Source organism: Numenius arquata, chromosome 20 (assembly GCF_964106895.1).
Source record: "Numenius arquata chromosome 20, bNumArq3.hap1.1, whole genome shotgun sequence".
NCBI lineage: Eukaryota > Metazoa > Chordata > Aves > Charadriiformes > Scolopacidae > Numenius > Numenius arquata.
In genome coordinates, this window is record NC_133595.1 from 7,083,278 (window position 1) to 7,099,326 (window position 16,049).

General features: G+C 39.1%; 1 protein-coding gene across 1 annotated transcript in view; it reads right to left on the reverse strand.

The window, feature by feature from the left end:
* CFAP74 (cilia and flagella associated protein 74) overlaps nt 1-8,323 on the reverse strand; it is a 40,291-nt gene extending 31,968 nt beyond the window's left edge. Inside the window, exons 1-9 of the mRNA XM_074161604.1 lie at nt 8,200-8,323; nt 8,019-8,109; nt 6,511-6,657; nt 5,638-5,736; nt 4,430-4,534; nt 3,101-3,274; nt 2,570-2,680; nt 1,272-1,374; nt 369-526 (exon numbers count right to left, since the gene is read on the reverse strand). Of these exons, the coding sequence (XP_074017705.1) occupies nt 369-526; nt 1,272-1,374; nt 2,570-2,680; nt 3,101-3,274; nt 4,430-4,534; nt 5,638-5,736; nt 6,511-6,657; nt 8,019-8,109; nt 8,200-8,323 (1,112 nt within the window). The remainder of the gene's footprint in view (nt 1-368; nt 527-1,271; nt 1,375-2,569; nt 2,681-3,100; nt 3,275-4,429; nt 4,535-5,637; nt 5,737-6,510; nt 6,658-8,018; nt 8,110-8,199) is intronic.
* Between the last annotated feature and the right edge of the window lie 7,726 nt (nt 8,324-16,049).

The following is a 16,049-nucleotide window of genomic DNA, read 5'->3' on the forward strand; positions in this document are numbered from 1 at the left end:
TCGATGACATACTGTGTATTGCAACAAAAATGACAGTAGATAATTTAATCTCAGTTTTAATACCAGCAGTTTAATACACTATTTCCTGCAACAAATATCCCCACTAATGATCACTTTTAATATAGACTGTCACCTCTTCAACTAATCCATATAAATAATTATTGATTCTAAGTAGGAGCAAAGAAAACACCACCTCATTTAAATAAAGTGCTTCAGGAGGCAGTAACCTGTAATGTCTGCATTTAGTCCATGATACCCCATTGCAGCAGATAGATGACATTGTATTTATAATGTCTTCTTAGAAAGATCACAGTACAAATAAGGTAAGCATGGTTATAAAGACACACGAGTTTGATATAAACACTTACTGTTTCTCTTTTTCATGCTCTAGCAGTTGCTTATGAAGAAAAATTTCCTTGGCAACATTGCCTCCTTCTGCCAGGATAGCTTCCCTCATCTTCATCTCCTGCTTCTTTGCCTCAAAGGCCATCACTTTGTTCCAAACCTGGCGGGTTCGGAGTTTTTCCTATGAAGCCACACAAACCACAATTACATATTGGATTCACATATTAAAGAATTTAAAACAGAGAATCTAGTGTTGGTCCCTGTATCTAAGTATAAATTTGTGGCAGATTTCTCTGAAGCAGAACTTACTGGTTTTAATATACACAGTAGTCATGGTGCGCTGAGACACAGCAAGCTCTGACTGGGTCAGGGCTACTTCTTCACCCTTCGACCCTGCCCTCAAAATGCTTCTCAATGAAGCTATGTGGAAAGATAGTGTTCTAATCAAATTAGTATTAAATTAATAACATTCCTTCAGATTCTACAAAACATAAATAGAAGAGCAAAGGAGCATAGCTCAGAAAGTCTTAATTTACATTATTTAAATTCTTAAGTAACTGATCTTCTTCCATATGTTTTCTCCATATGAAGTATTTCCACACTGGGATCCAAATAACTAGAAATGCTTCTGGCCGAGTTTTCAGAGAATTTATTTGTAGTATGCATTATTTTCAAGAGTTACCCTACCAGAACAACTGGATTGTTGACAGAACAAACTCCATAAGCAGAAGTGCCAATATCTGTCCATACAAATCTAACACCGTTACTCCTATAGCTACATCCTGTCCGGTTCCAAGAGAGATCTGGTTGGTGATCTGACAGCATCGCCCAACAATTCCACAATGAAAACTGAGATGCCTTTCATTAAGCCCTAGCAGTCTAGCAAGTCAGTTTCCCCACTCCCCATCTAAGCCCAGCAGCAGTACCCGATTGGAAGCGATGCTGGTTTTCAGGGAAAGCACAGCTTGTATCCTTCTCTCCATATGCTCCCGAGTTTTCACTTCTTCCTTTGCATTTCTTTCATGAATTCTGTAAGCAAAGTAAAATCTTTCAGGCTCACATCCTGGAAAGCTTTTAGTATTAGAATGTTTAACCTGACAAGTAGTAATTGTCAATGTCACCATTCTTCCTGTGTTTACTATGGTACTGGGTGTGGGAAAAGTGGAACAGTTGGGAGACTCTTCTATATACGGTACCACTCAAGCTCCAAGTGCCAACAGGCTTTCAACTAGTTTGCTCAACAACTTTTTTTTCTTTGTAATTTTGAATATGAAGAATGTGTTCCGCATTATGACATATGTCTAGTTGCTAAAATAAAGTAAGAATTCAGGTGTTGCTCACATAATGAATATCTAAACAATTACATAGTGAACTTTATATGAGCCAATCACTTGTACCCACACTAAAAATAAGCCCTAGAAACTCTAAAAGCTAGAAATATGTGGGTATGAAACAAATCCGAGAGTATTCCAGCTAATATAATGGTAAAGTAGAAAAAATTAGTAAGATGTGTATTTGATACATTACTCAAGAAAAAAAATCTTATTTGGATGTTTTTCTTAATTACTATGAATTTGCACATGACATCTAAAGAAAAATAAACCAAGCCAGAAACAGTACAATTATTTCAATCATTTTTTCAATTAAGTCGTAACATGCAAGAAAAAGTAACAAATTTTAACGCTTTCTTTAGTAGCAAAATATAACACCACAGTAATTATATAAACATTAACCTATGAAGAAAACATTTAATTTACCATAAACCAGAAAAGAACAGAAGCACAAAGAAATGGTTTGTCAACCAATTTTACCGGACAGCAACACTTCAGTGGGAGTACAGAACGGCAGAGAGCAAGGTCCAAACCTGGAATTTAGTTACATTACTTCAAACTATTTCAGTTAATGACATGCACATATAAAAAATGCTTCAAATCATTACTAATGCCTACAAGTAGTCAGACTCCTCTGCATCTCATCAAGAAGACAGTCCCTTCAGCTACAGGGAATCCAAGGACCACACTAGGACAGTAACTGGGCTTTCTTCTTTCCAAGTCCTTTCATGCAACATAAGATTTGAACGCTCACAGCACTGGTTCTGTGGCAGAAGGTTTCCAAGTGTGACACAATATACACCTAGCAGAAAAATTACTATTTTTCAAAGACTAAAGGATAAAGTATTATACAGCAGAGAATGTACAGTGACAGAAAAGGAGAAAACAGTAACCTTGCCATGCTTTTTCTCAGGAAGAATACTGCTTTTTTATGGTTCCTTTTGGCATCTTCAAGCATTTTTTTTTGCTTTTCTTCACATTCTCTCTGGGCTTCCTCTTCTTTTCTACAAAACACAGGCAAACCAAGAGTTGCAGCAGGCCTACGGAAACTTTAACTCCAACAAAATGACATTTAACCGTGGGGGTGGGCACTTTATTAGTGTTCTGGCAGCCAAATGCAGAGCAGACACATGCAGTTAGTCTGACCTAATGCAATTCATTTCCTTAGACAAAACAAATTCACAGTTTTTGTCTTTACCAAGTTTATTTTCATATACCAGAAATCGTCACCTGCAGAACTGCAAGACTGTGGGCAATTCTTATCTTAATTCCATTTCTTCATAAAATATTCCTGAATCAACACTCAGCTAAGAAACACAATACCACTGGTATTTGAATTAGTTTATCTTCTCAACACCTGAAATCATGAATTGGCTAAAAATAACATGGAGAAAGGAAGCAGAGTCTGACTTATAGGCGCTTACTTTTCTCTACACCGCTGATTTTCTTCTGCTTGCAGTGCTGCTATTTTTTCCTTCCAAATCCGCACTTTGGCTCGTTCTTGGTATTGCATCTCTAGCTCCTCCTCAGATTTTTTAAGTTGATCATGGAGGATTTCATACTTTCCCTGTTCAGTTTCCATCTGCCACATCTCAAGCCTTTAAAACAAAGCGTGAGCTGTTTTCACCAAAATACTGACACTCTTTCACTTAAGGCCATTGAGTAGGTAAGACTCTATGGTGAAAATTAAGATCTAGCCATGTTTTATTTTATTTCTTTAAATTATATTGTAAATCATTCCCTGTTACTGACACAGGTATTGCACCTTTCAGACTAAGGCTCATATCCAATAGCACATCTCATTTTAAGGACAAAAATATCATTAAAAGTAAAAAAAAATAATAAAGCTCAAGGTTCTGTTTCTCAAATACACATTTATCCAGAAGAAAATATGAAAAACAAAATTTAGAAAAATAGCTTTTTCTTCAACAGTAAATAACTTAAGGTTATATTCTTCTGTTTTACTGAGGGAATTTAGATATGATAGGGATACATATAAACAGATTAATATAGTTATTGCTAATAACACAATAAACAAGTCAAGCATTTTAACGCTGTTATACAACACTGCAGCAGAACATACTGTATTCTGGTTAATCACATCTATAAGCTCGGGCTTGTGTTCTTGCTTTGCTGTGGTGGCATTAGTAGTTGTACCTTTGGTGCCAAAACATAAACACACTCATCTGTTGCCTTCTGCAAAAGACAGTTTTATTCCGTTGTATATAAATAAATAATTCAGTATGTGTGAATGCTCAATTACAAGCAGCAATATTAACTTAGCATAAAAATACACGGTACCACTACAATGTCTCCATCATTCTCAATATCAATCTTTTCCTTTCCACCCTATAAAAACACTAAAAAGCATGAATTAGAAGTATTTATGCTCATTCAGAGATCAATATCACAGACAGGTCTACTTTAGTCCAGCTAATTCTCCATTTAAAATGAGGCCTGTTAAGGTCCACAATGTATGCACAACTCCAAATAAAATCAGAACTTCATTTATGTGTGCAAAACTAACTCAGGAGCTAAGCCATAGCAACCAGTTTCCTAAGCAATGAACTGTTCAGGCTAGAAGTTGATCTCAAGATCCTTTCCCTTGCAGTCAGCCTCACATGACCGCAAATTACGTAGTTCAGTATTTACAATAAACTTCTGTAGTGATCAACTTCTGAAGCCATTAAAAAGCATATGAAGACCATAATAAAGATTGACTCCCAATCACACTGTTTTCTCATTCCACTTACATGTTTTCTTTTAGTGTCAAAGAAATTTGCAACTCTAAATCCTTCTCTTTCTCCAGTTCAGTGCACAGTCGTCTGTGCACTGCCCGAAGGCGGGACAAGGCTGCGCTGTTAACATCAAAAAAACAATCAGAAAGAAATTGGAACTAATAAAGGTTAAAAAAAATTCCCTCCCAACAATAAAAAAATAGCTTTGAGGCTGAGATTCATGTATTAGAATTTCACTGAACAAGCAGTACCAACACCCATCACAGGAGTCTCTTTAGCCCTCAACTCACTGTTTTTGTTTAAGCAGCTATTCCATTTTGGCAATTATCCTACCTTTATCATTCATCAATATACTAACTTGAAGATTAACACAGGTCATAAAATGCAGCTGTGAAGTTTGTTCACAATACACTGGCTCCTGGTACACAAGCCACCCACTTCTTTCTATTTAAACCAAATCTGAAGAGTACAGTAAATTGCCTCCCACTTTATAGCAAAAGCGTTTCAGAACAGCTCCTGTATGCAGGGCTACTCCTCAAAGGCATTCATGCATTCCACAACAAAAAACAGAAAAAGAAATGGCATATATATATATATATATAAATCTTGATTGTAATAACTAGCAGAAGCAAAACCATGACCTCTAAAACTGCCATAGCACATTGGTGTTGGCTCATCATATTGACTAGAAGTAATTGAGACTCTGATAAACATAATCGACAGTAGTGGAATAGGCTGATTTAATAACCTGTTGTTATATTTAAAAATATATGCCTCTTTCCTATCCATTCCTAAGTTTCCAGCTCCTTCCGCACTGATTTACCTAACAGAATATTATCACCTGTAGACCAGAAATGATGAAAAAAAAATAAAAATCAATGACTCCCAAGGCAATGCACCATTATTCTTTATTTCAAAAGGAGGAATTATTGCTGAAAATACATCAGCTGGAAAGTGGCTGCAACATTAGTGTTCCCCAACACGGGAGTGCAACACCCTTGTATCAGAGCAGCCTTCCAAGCTAATGCAGTCACATCTTAACCTGAGAACAGCAATGGGTTTCATCACTGATCTATTAAAATCTTTAATATATGTGCTCAAAAATTCTATCAACCGTTCAACAACATGAAGTGATGAAAACAGGAAAGTTTCTCTCATTAATTACACAGATAATCATAGTATATGCCTGTAATCTTTGGTATCCAGAAATACTCTCTACCTACACATTGCCAGCCGCCTCCTCTTTCTCTATTTCGATGTCTACACGCTCCAGCTGCTTTGCCAGCATCTTGATCTGCAGCTGACAGGTACTCAGCTTGTCTCTGCAAGAAACAAACAGATTAGTTCTATTTTGTTAGTTCTCTACTTTCCTCCCCCCATGAAACTCTTCCTTTTGGGGGCAAGATTCACAGCTAGGACTCCTTCAACCCTCCCAACTCCCCCCCACCATGCCACTTTTCAGATCTTATTGCAAGGTTCCTCAGAAGCCCTTGTTAATTTCAAGCATTTTCTCCAAAAATCCTCCCAAAAATGTAACGAGTTTATTCTGGCTTCATCCAGAGTTCAGATATTACCAAAAATGACAACAGCATAAACAGCATCTTTTCACATTAGCCTTCTTCAGATATATTTGCCGCTAAAGAATGTCTTTGTGACCTTAACACAGCAAAACACTCATAGCAGGTGCTTATCCTACAGTATGTGATAAACTTCACCACTTCTGATGTACCATTCCCATCACAATTAAGAAAATGTTTATCATGAATTTTCCCCTTGATGTTTCCAACTGACTGTTGAACCAGCAGGATTGTACAGACATCACTGAAAGGAATTAGCATCTAATTATCCTAGACCAAACACCTCTTCTTTAACATCCAGTATTGTGTTTCATTTTTCAAATATGTAATTAATTTTTATCCTTGATCCTTAATTCTTTACAAGGGTTTGGGGATATATGGAATATTATATTAAACAAACATTTGCATCATGTAACTTTCATGAAAGAATTCTATAAATTCTAATATTCATAACAGATACAGTATCCCAGTATTTGACAGTGATTTATGCTGACGGATTATGTTCATTTAAACACTAACCTGGTGTTTTGGACCACAAATTGCTTTTCTCTGGCAGCGTCACCGACCTCTTTCAGGTTTCTCTGAAAGGCTGATACGCAAATTCTATCCATATACTTCCTAGTCTGGATATTATTAATGTTACCCAAACAGCGTTTCAAGCTTTCCCTTTGAATTGAAACACACAATTAACAATGAAAACATAATGAGAAATTGACAAGTCACATGAAGTTTGTACATCATCCACTTATGCACTTGCGGGTTAATTGTTTTCCATTTTACTCTTATTCTAGCAGAACTGCTACAAACATGACCAGTATAAACAAGTGAAAAAAATTATCATCTATAGAAGAAGTTTACATGCATGTACTTAAGCCAAGATTTTTAGACTTAGATACCTAAAATTGAACATTTATACCCACATTTAATGTATTAATTATATGTCTTTGCTTTGAAATGCCTGTGGCTCCTCTTGATTATACCTGGGGTTTGCAAATTCTAGTTTCCCTGAACAATAGTTTAAAACTTTAAGGGGAACATTCTAAACTAGTTTAAAACATATTATATACAGCTGATCAGTTTGTGGAGTGAGCTAATCTGTCTTATTTTGGTCTGCTTATAAACATACTGCAAGAACAGGTCTGAAGGTTCGGTTTTTTGTTTTTTGGTTGTGTTTTTTTTTTTTTTTTTTTAAATCATTTTGGTATATTTTGAGTTTCACTGTTGATAATGGTAATGCTGTCAACATTTACTGGCAGCAGACATATGTGTTATTCAACTTCCCACATACATACATTAATAAACATTATTTGAGCTTTTCATCATGCCTTATAACCCTTCTCCAGGTCATTCCAGGGCAGAGACTAATAGTGTTGTCAAAGTAAGCCAAACTGTGCTCTGATCTCTGAAGAGATTACAGCCACATGCAAATCACCAAATTCCTTTTCACACATGACCGCTGTTACATGAAAATTTATTTCTTCAGGAATAAATCTGCTGTGCCATCTACTTGTAAAATCAACCTAGTACTAATCTATCATCATACCAATTCTGTGTTAATTGACTTCACACAGTGGTACAAAACTCTATATATTTAAAAAAACCTTACAATCCAACACCAATATTCTTCAGCAGACAGATTTCTTTTTCCAACAGCTCCTGATGTTCTACAAGTAGAAGAGGATAGAATACAACACTATGTATTATTACAAAGAGCTGCCTGGGTTTTAGAAGTGTAAATTGGTTGGTGTAATGCTCCTTTGAGGAGAGCCAGTTAGTCCACACTGAAATGTGCATACCTACAACAGCTTCAGACTAAGAAGTGTCCAGTCTGTCTTTATCTTACTCAACTCATCGTTGTAACAGTAGTAACCAATTTAATTTATTTTTTGTGGAAAGGTCTATATTGCCTATGACTAGTTTGACAAAAAATGCACAGCTGAATTAACCAAACCTCCTCTTGAAAAGTTAAGTTAGTGCGATAAAGGAAGATGCTGTTAGAATTAGTAACAAAGCCACACATTATTTACATGCTAGAATCAGACTGGTCTCCAACTCCTTCAGAATCATCCTCGTTTCCTGTCTTGCCAACACCTGCCAGCTCTTCTTCAAGCTTGGATTCTAATAGATATTAAAACAAAAGTTTAAGAGGGACTTTGAGCTTTAAACACAAAGCTCTAGTATTCATTACAAACAATTCATTATTTTCACCTTCCCAGTGTTCTTCCACATTAGAGAGCTCACAGGCTTTGTCTTCTTTTTCTTCCTCTTCCAGAAATGGTAGAAGAAATTTTTGCTCTTCTTCCTCCCTGTAACTGATCTCCTTATCTTCCATACTGATAGTTCTTTCAAAACAACCAGGTTAAGAAAGAGAAGAGCACACATTTTATACATAATCTCCCAAAAACTTGCAATAGTAGCGACTATGTCTTGAGATTAATTAATACTAATTCAGTAAATACTTAGTGCATGTGAAATAACTGGATACAATCACACACACGTTTGTAACTAGTCACACTTTAATAAGTTTCTTCTAAAAAAGAAAGGACACTGCCATGTGAAGAGTTTTTTGTTGTGGTTTTTTTTCTAATAATAGTTAGATAATAAAATAAACCTGAATGTATTTCATCCAGTTAGGCAACCAGTTTACCCAGAATGATCAGGGAACAACTCCAACAAACGCTACTTGCTCATGCATCTTGTCTTCAGGGTTAAGTGAACTATTCTCAAATGTTGATACAATTATTAGAATTCAGTAAACTTTATATGTCATCTCTAATGAGTTATTACCACATGGCTGAGCATTTCATCAAGTTCTTACTCATACAGAGCCTTACACATGTGATTAATTTTAGAGAAGGTGGTGGCTCAGCTTTGAGTGCATCTATGTAAACCCTTTTGCAGAACTCAAAAGCAAACTAGAAGCAAGTATCTATTTCCTCTAGTTAAGGAGCAGAGAAAACACACCACGGAATTTGAAGTATGGAATAGACTTACTAAATTATAAGAATCACCTTAAAACTAAGACAGAATTCCCACAGTGGGCAATGGCTGATTTAAAGATGTTAGTGACATTAAGAAGTAACACAAACATAAAACGAGCTGCCAATGCACCAGTAGCAGCCCAAACACTTTCTGCTGAGCCACTGCATTGTCAGGTAGAGCAAATCCAACTCCAACCTGAGGTATCCAGATTAAGTTCACCCCGCGTTTCGTCTGTGGTTTTGTGGTTGCTCCTGCATCTTGCCTGTGCCAGCTCACACACCAACACAGCTTTGGGTAAATTAAGCCAAAATCTACAGTACAGTCGAAGGCCCGAAGGCCTCCTACAAGGAAATCACAAGCCAAACAGGGAAAGCCACATTGCTTCCACAATTCCTCAGGCTACAGAAACGACACGGCACCTCAGCCCCGCCTCCTCAAAACACCATCTCGACCCTGGGTGCAGGCCGTACCCCAGCAATTCTACACGGTAGAGGGAACCACAGCGCAAACCGCCAGAGCCCGCCCCAGGGCCGGGTGCGGGCCCGCGGCAACCCCGGGGCGCCTCAGGTAACCGCTGCCCGAGGGCCGGGCCGGACCCGGGCGCCCACAGCGCTGCCGCTCTAAGTCGGCCGGGTCACGGAGACCACGGCACTGCCCTCCGTCCCGCGGCGGCGGGAAGGGTGAACGGGCCGCTCCCGCCGTTCCCCACCGCTTCGGTCCCTCCTGAGGCCGCTGCCCAGCCGCCGCCCCCCACCTCAGCGGCTGCGCCCGGCGGCCGTTAGACCCGCTGCCACGGCAACGGAGCGACCCACCGCGGAGAGGGCGGAGGGGGCGCCGCAGGGAGCAGGCGCTGAGGTGGGAGGCGGAGCGGCTCGGCGTGTCCCCCGCCCGGCGGGGTGGTGTGTGCCGGGGCGGTGGGTGCCGGGGCGGGCTCCACCGAGCGGCGGCGGCCGGCTCCCTCGGCAGCGAGTTCCCGGGCTGAATTCTGTCTAAATTTGCACTCGTATAAATAGGCGGAATTACGAGGCGCGGGGCGGACACTCAGGGGTTTATTCAAGCCAATGAGTTACAGAGATTTGAACCAGCTGAGCACTCGAGCAGGGGTTTGGTTGGTTTTTGTTTTTTTTTTACCACTCCCCCCGCCCCGGTTGACGATTATTTTATTTTTAGTCGTGCAGATTAAAATCTGAACTACTATGAAACGCGTCGTCTTTCCCATTTTGATTGACAAGATTTATTATACGTTTTTTATGAGCCTTTGACGTGTTCTGTAATATATAACAGGATGATTGATAATTCAAAAATGCAGTGGCATTAAGGCTTCCAATTCATTAATGTGACTAATTACAGGGGCGAGAGCACTCGCGGCACCTGGTTGCCCTTGTCTTGCACCTCGCTCTGGTGAAATTTACACCAAAATTTCATCTTACAATTTGTTCTACATCCATTTGTAAATTTTAAGCGAGTTGGTGGCACTGTGATTTTAAAAAAAAAAATCTTTTTAGTGAATTCATGTGACTTTTTGCACCGCAAGGGTCCTCCGGCCGGGAGGCTGGAGCACACACGTTCCAGAATTATTAAGATTTTCGCGTTTTAATCCAGAACGAAACTCTCTTAAATGTCTTTTCAGAATTGAGCCCATGCTATTCTGACAATGGGGTGTCACCATTAGTTACTAATTAAAGGTTATTACAGCAAAAATCCCGTGTATGGGTGGTGCTGCCCATTCACAGCGTCACACTGGGAGTGTTTCCGCTGCCTTCAGCAGAAAGCGCAGCCTTTGAGGCTCCTTGTAGCACTTCAGCAATTGTTACAAGTAGGCACAAAATCAGAGAGTGAAAAAGTATTTACGTGATATTTCAGGAATTTACATAGTAAAGCTGAATGTACTTGTAAAATGTGTCTCAGTTGGAATGCTCTCTTCTTCAGAGGCGTCTTCTGAACCCCTGTGTTTGCTACTTGAGTTCAGTTACCAGGTTTTAGCTCTTAATTGGTAATTAACCAGGTTTCCTTCCTATTTTATTCCATGAATTACCTTGACAAAGTTAAGGAATGGTCCAGATGGATGCACAGAAAAGCAGATTCTTGTCCCCTCATCCTTGGCACTGGGCCTAAATGACGTGCTAGAGAAATTCAGCTGTTCAAAGCCACTCAGTTACTAAAATATTGGGCCGTCATTCCTCTAGCGGAGCTCTGTAGGGAACACCCACTCACCTGGACATGGAGATGGAAGGCATTCGCAGATTTATTTAATTGAAAATATTCCTCAACTGTAAGCAATATTTCTCATAATTTTTTATAGTTGCTATGAGAAGTAAGATCTGTTTTTTCAATACCATGGATATAAGGCAAATGCTGCTAATTTAAGTATTCCCACTGGTCCCCACTGTATAGAGTATATGTTACAGTGACATTGTCCTACACTTGTGCTATAGGTCCTCACTCTTTAGAAATGTATGGACATTTCCTAGCTCTACGGACGGTGGACTCTTGATTTTATGGCATCTATTCATATTACATAAAACAAATTACATACAGACATTTGCAGGATTAAAGCTACAAGATGTAGGCTAAAAATATGCCGTGATTAACTGTATAGCTCTCTCTGCAGATCTAGAATAGCTAGAACTGTGGTTAACTCTGAGCCTGCCAGTTCTCGCTCTCAGAGGCAGCATGTAAAAGATCCAAGCACATTGTTTTTTTCCCTCAAGAAAACACTTGTAACACTTTAGGGCCTGGAAAACAAATCATATAAAGAGTGGTTGAAGGAGCTGGGACTGTTTAGTATGAGGAAGAGGAGGCTGAGGGGAGACCTCATCACTCTCTACAACTACTTGAAAGGACACTGTAGAGAAGTTGGTGCTGGTCTCTTCTCACAGGTAATTAATGACAGAACGAGAGGGAATGGCTTCAAGCTCCAACAGGGTAGGTTTAGACTGAACATTAGGAAAAAATTTTTCACAGGAAGAGTGGTCGGACATTGGAACAGGCTGCCCAGGGAGGGGGTTGAGTCACCATCCCTGGATGTGTTTAAGAGCCGTTTAGATGTGGTGTTGGGGGATATGGTGTAGGGGAGAACTTTGTAGAGTAGGGTAGATGGTGGGACTCGATGATCCCAAGGGTCTCTTCCAACCTGGACGATTCTATGATTCTGTGATTCTATGATTCTACCTGGAAATATCACTGATTTTCCATTTCTTCTGATATTTTTATTCGGGGTATTTATTCAGTCCCAGTTTACAACTGTTTGGATGATTTTCATAACAATAACAACAAAAGGTAACTGTCGGTTTAGCAATAAATAAATCCAAGGTTAACCTCTAAGTTTCCTAAAAACCCTAACCAGCACTTGAGACAAAAAATAATAGGTGATTTTGCTGTGAACCACAATGGATTACAACCACTCGGCACTGGGAGATGATGGGAAATCGACTTGTCGTTCCATAGGAAATGTTGACGTAATATTCCCTTGGAACTGGAGCAAAATTCAAATTGTGAATCCAACTTAATACAGATATACCAGATGTTTTGTTATTAAAGTTTTATGACAGACCCCTTCCAGTCAGCACCAGTCATTCCAGTGCACACACTGCCAGTGACTGCGCGGCTTCGTGGCCACTGCTCATGATTTTGTGTCAGGCGAATACTTGGTCAGTGGGGAAAGGCAATCCAGATTTTTATCTCCCAAACAGATAAGAAAGAAGATATCCGCAGTTCCTCTGAAGATGCTAAATTATGGCTCCCCAGACAAGTCTGTATCTTCCCATTCACACTTTATGTCCATCAACTAAAAGTCAGGGAATCTATTCCAGCTCTAAGCTCCAACAGATTTTCCAAAAGGCATCAGTTGGTGCTACTCTTCTGGATTTTCTAGGCACTGACCACCAGCGACACGTCTCTGAGAAGCTGAGTAACGGAGTGGGCTTGTCTAAACTAAAATCCTGCTGTTTTCCTACTGTGAAGTTAAATTTAGAGGCATTTTGGTGAAGTTGCTTTAGTACCACCTCACGATCAATTTGAAACGTAGCGGAACTGGCCAGTTTGCTATATAGCTACATACTGCGCTTCTACAGGCGGTTGGTGTTTCTTTTCTGAACGTTTCCAAGGTGACAGCAGCTCGTATATGGAGCTTTCTAGCTTTTAGGCAGGAAGACATGCCAATAATGGAATCTTAATTTTTGCAGCATGGTTCATACCAGATTACATAAAACAACTTCTCTGCCCCTATTTGGGTATATATCGATGCGGCTCAATGCTGGACTGTAAACCATGGGAAAACATTGATAATCCTCTTCTCGATGAGAGATCCTTAACGATGTAGTAAGAAAGAATGAGAGGGGCGTTTGCTGTCAGAGCACCCCATGGAGGAATGACTCGGGGTGGCATCAGGATTCCCATCAGGAATGACCGGGAGCACATCTGGAGCCAGACAGTCATCTCCAGTCCTGGAACTAGCCCTGGTTCAGCGGCAAAGTGGGGAATTTCATCCCAACTCTGTTACACAGAGATGAGAAAAAGAGGGCAAAGTGTCTGGCCGCAGTGCATTTCATGGTTATCCAAAAAATCTCTGCAGACTGAGAGAGGAACTGGGTGTTCTACAGAACATTTGGAAACAGATAAAAACTAGATTTCTCAGCCAGCGCTTTAGGTGACAGGAAAATTAATGTTGTGGTTATACCGATATTTATTAAATACAGACACATTTGTGTTGGGGCCACGGGACGTTCATACAGTGCAAGTACAGTACAACATCTGAAATGAGCCAAATATTCCCACCATGCCATTGCTACTGATATTCCCAAATCTCATTTCTAAAAATAGGCATATGTGTGTAATTTATATATCTAGAGACATTTGGCGACGTTGCCACAACAGTCTTTCACGAACTGTTTATGTGGAATCGTGGGAGAGTGAAACTAATTATCTGCGTGGTGCATTTTTTGCCTCTAAAAAGTATATGTGACAATATGACGTCTTTACTTTGCTGGCAGTAAAACCACCTGTCCTGTTTAGAAAATGATCTGTTAAGAATATCAGGTAATGAAGTACAACTGTAAAATAAATTACAATAATGTCCTTTTGATATGCTCTCAAAATCCTGAGGTAATAAAGGACTATGAAAACTTGTTATTTGGCCCAAATCACTGAGCATATTTCTCCTCAATCCCATCAAATTATGCCCTCCAATAAATTATTTTATGGTCGCTGTTACAAAAGTATGGGTAAGTATGATCAGGAAAAAGTCACACCTCTTACATGTTCCAGAAGAAAAGTACTTGACAGATTTTGAAATGCGTGTTTCTGGGGTTAATTATAGGAAAATATTACTTTAAAGTTGTGACCTTTGCTTACTACTTGAGAAAGGGTAAATAAATCAAAAATTAGTAATTGTTAATATAATAATGATAGCAACTGATTATTTAATAAGTAATAATGTTTAAATTATATTTACTTGTAAAATTGTGCAGATGTGGATGGAGCTAATCAACTGGTGTGGTCAGATAATATGGAAATACTGACCTCGGTATCATGTTGGTCATTATACATGTGGCTTTGCCAGATCTACTGCAGCTTTGTGTGTACAACTGCAAAGAGGAAAGTTTGTTCCAGACTCTGTCGCTCTGACCTGCTGGTGCTGGAGCAGGGTTCGATCCCACACAGTCTCTGATGATCCATCCCAGCTCCATAGGCAAGGTCAGGCCATAGGGTGGGTATTTTCGTAAAAGCTAGAGCCTGCAGCCATGCGGATTGAGGAAAGTCATTTAGTAGAGTGACAAAAAGGCTTAAGAAGAATTTAATATCATGGGCCATCTTTTTAAGAATATTTGACAGATCCAAGCCAAGAGCCAAAGGAAAGCTTTAATTATTTTCAAGAGGATTAGATGAGAAAGATTTGGGGAGCTAATTTATTTTGTTTTGTTTTGATGTTTTAATAGCACTTTTAATTGTTTTTTAATTTATCCCTTGAGCAATTTTAATCTGCCATTGACTGTAGAGAGTTTGGGATATTCTGCTAGAATTGTAGGAAATTAAATATATTGTTGATCATTATTATTTTATCCCCTCTCTTCCCTTTGGCTAATAGGAATGATTAATTTTGAGTGGGGGTGTACATATATATAAGTCTACATTGCTTAAATATGTCTTTCTGTGCAGAATCAACTAAAACCAAGGGTCCATGCCCCAGCATTTGTCCTCCTTCTATATAACATAGAGGATATAAACATATTCCCATCACAAATGCATTGAAGATTCTGTGGGGAGTCACCTTACTGGTTTTGGCTATAGAGCTGCTGAAAAAGGAGCATAGTGGTAGAAGTCAGAAAGAGAACTAGCTTAATGAATTTAGAGAAAATACGTCGGTGATACTCTTCCCCTTCTTCTTCTTGGCAATATTGGAACCAGCAAAGAGCTTTTTCATGGGATCAAAGTGAATAAGTGCTGAAAGTGTAGTTGTTGTAGAAATACAATTTTTTCAGTAATGATTCTTTTAGAGCCTTGCCATTGTATCTTTATTTGCTTTAATGGTCAATTTTGTAGCAACGTCTATCCCTTTAGAGCATATGTTGCCATGATGTACTTATACCAGCACACGAATACACACACTCACACACCTACATATGTGTTATACACGAATAAAATACACATATACACCCACACATTCTAAATGTACAATTTGCCTCAGCTGATTTTTGCTATTTTTACAGATATTTGTTGAAGACACAGAAAACTGTACTTTTTTTTTCTAGAAAATTAGGTGACAGCTCTCTAGCCGGAGAAGAACAATGACAAGGAATTCTCAGTGGGTACATAGCTCATTGGAACACCATCCTTAAGAGTAGGGAAAAAATGAAAAAATGTCAACTGAAAATATCCTGAAAGGTGTAAATCTGTTGTGTTATACAGAGAGACAAAATCATTCTGTTCTGTATGTCATCCTGTAAATTCCATTAAAAATCCTTTGGTTTCCCTACTCCAAAAAACCCCCAGTTTTCCCAAACAATCCAACTACTTGAGTTTAAATTGAGGTCCTCCTTCAGGTGCATGAGCTGCAGGCATGACCACTGAAATGTGAA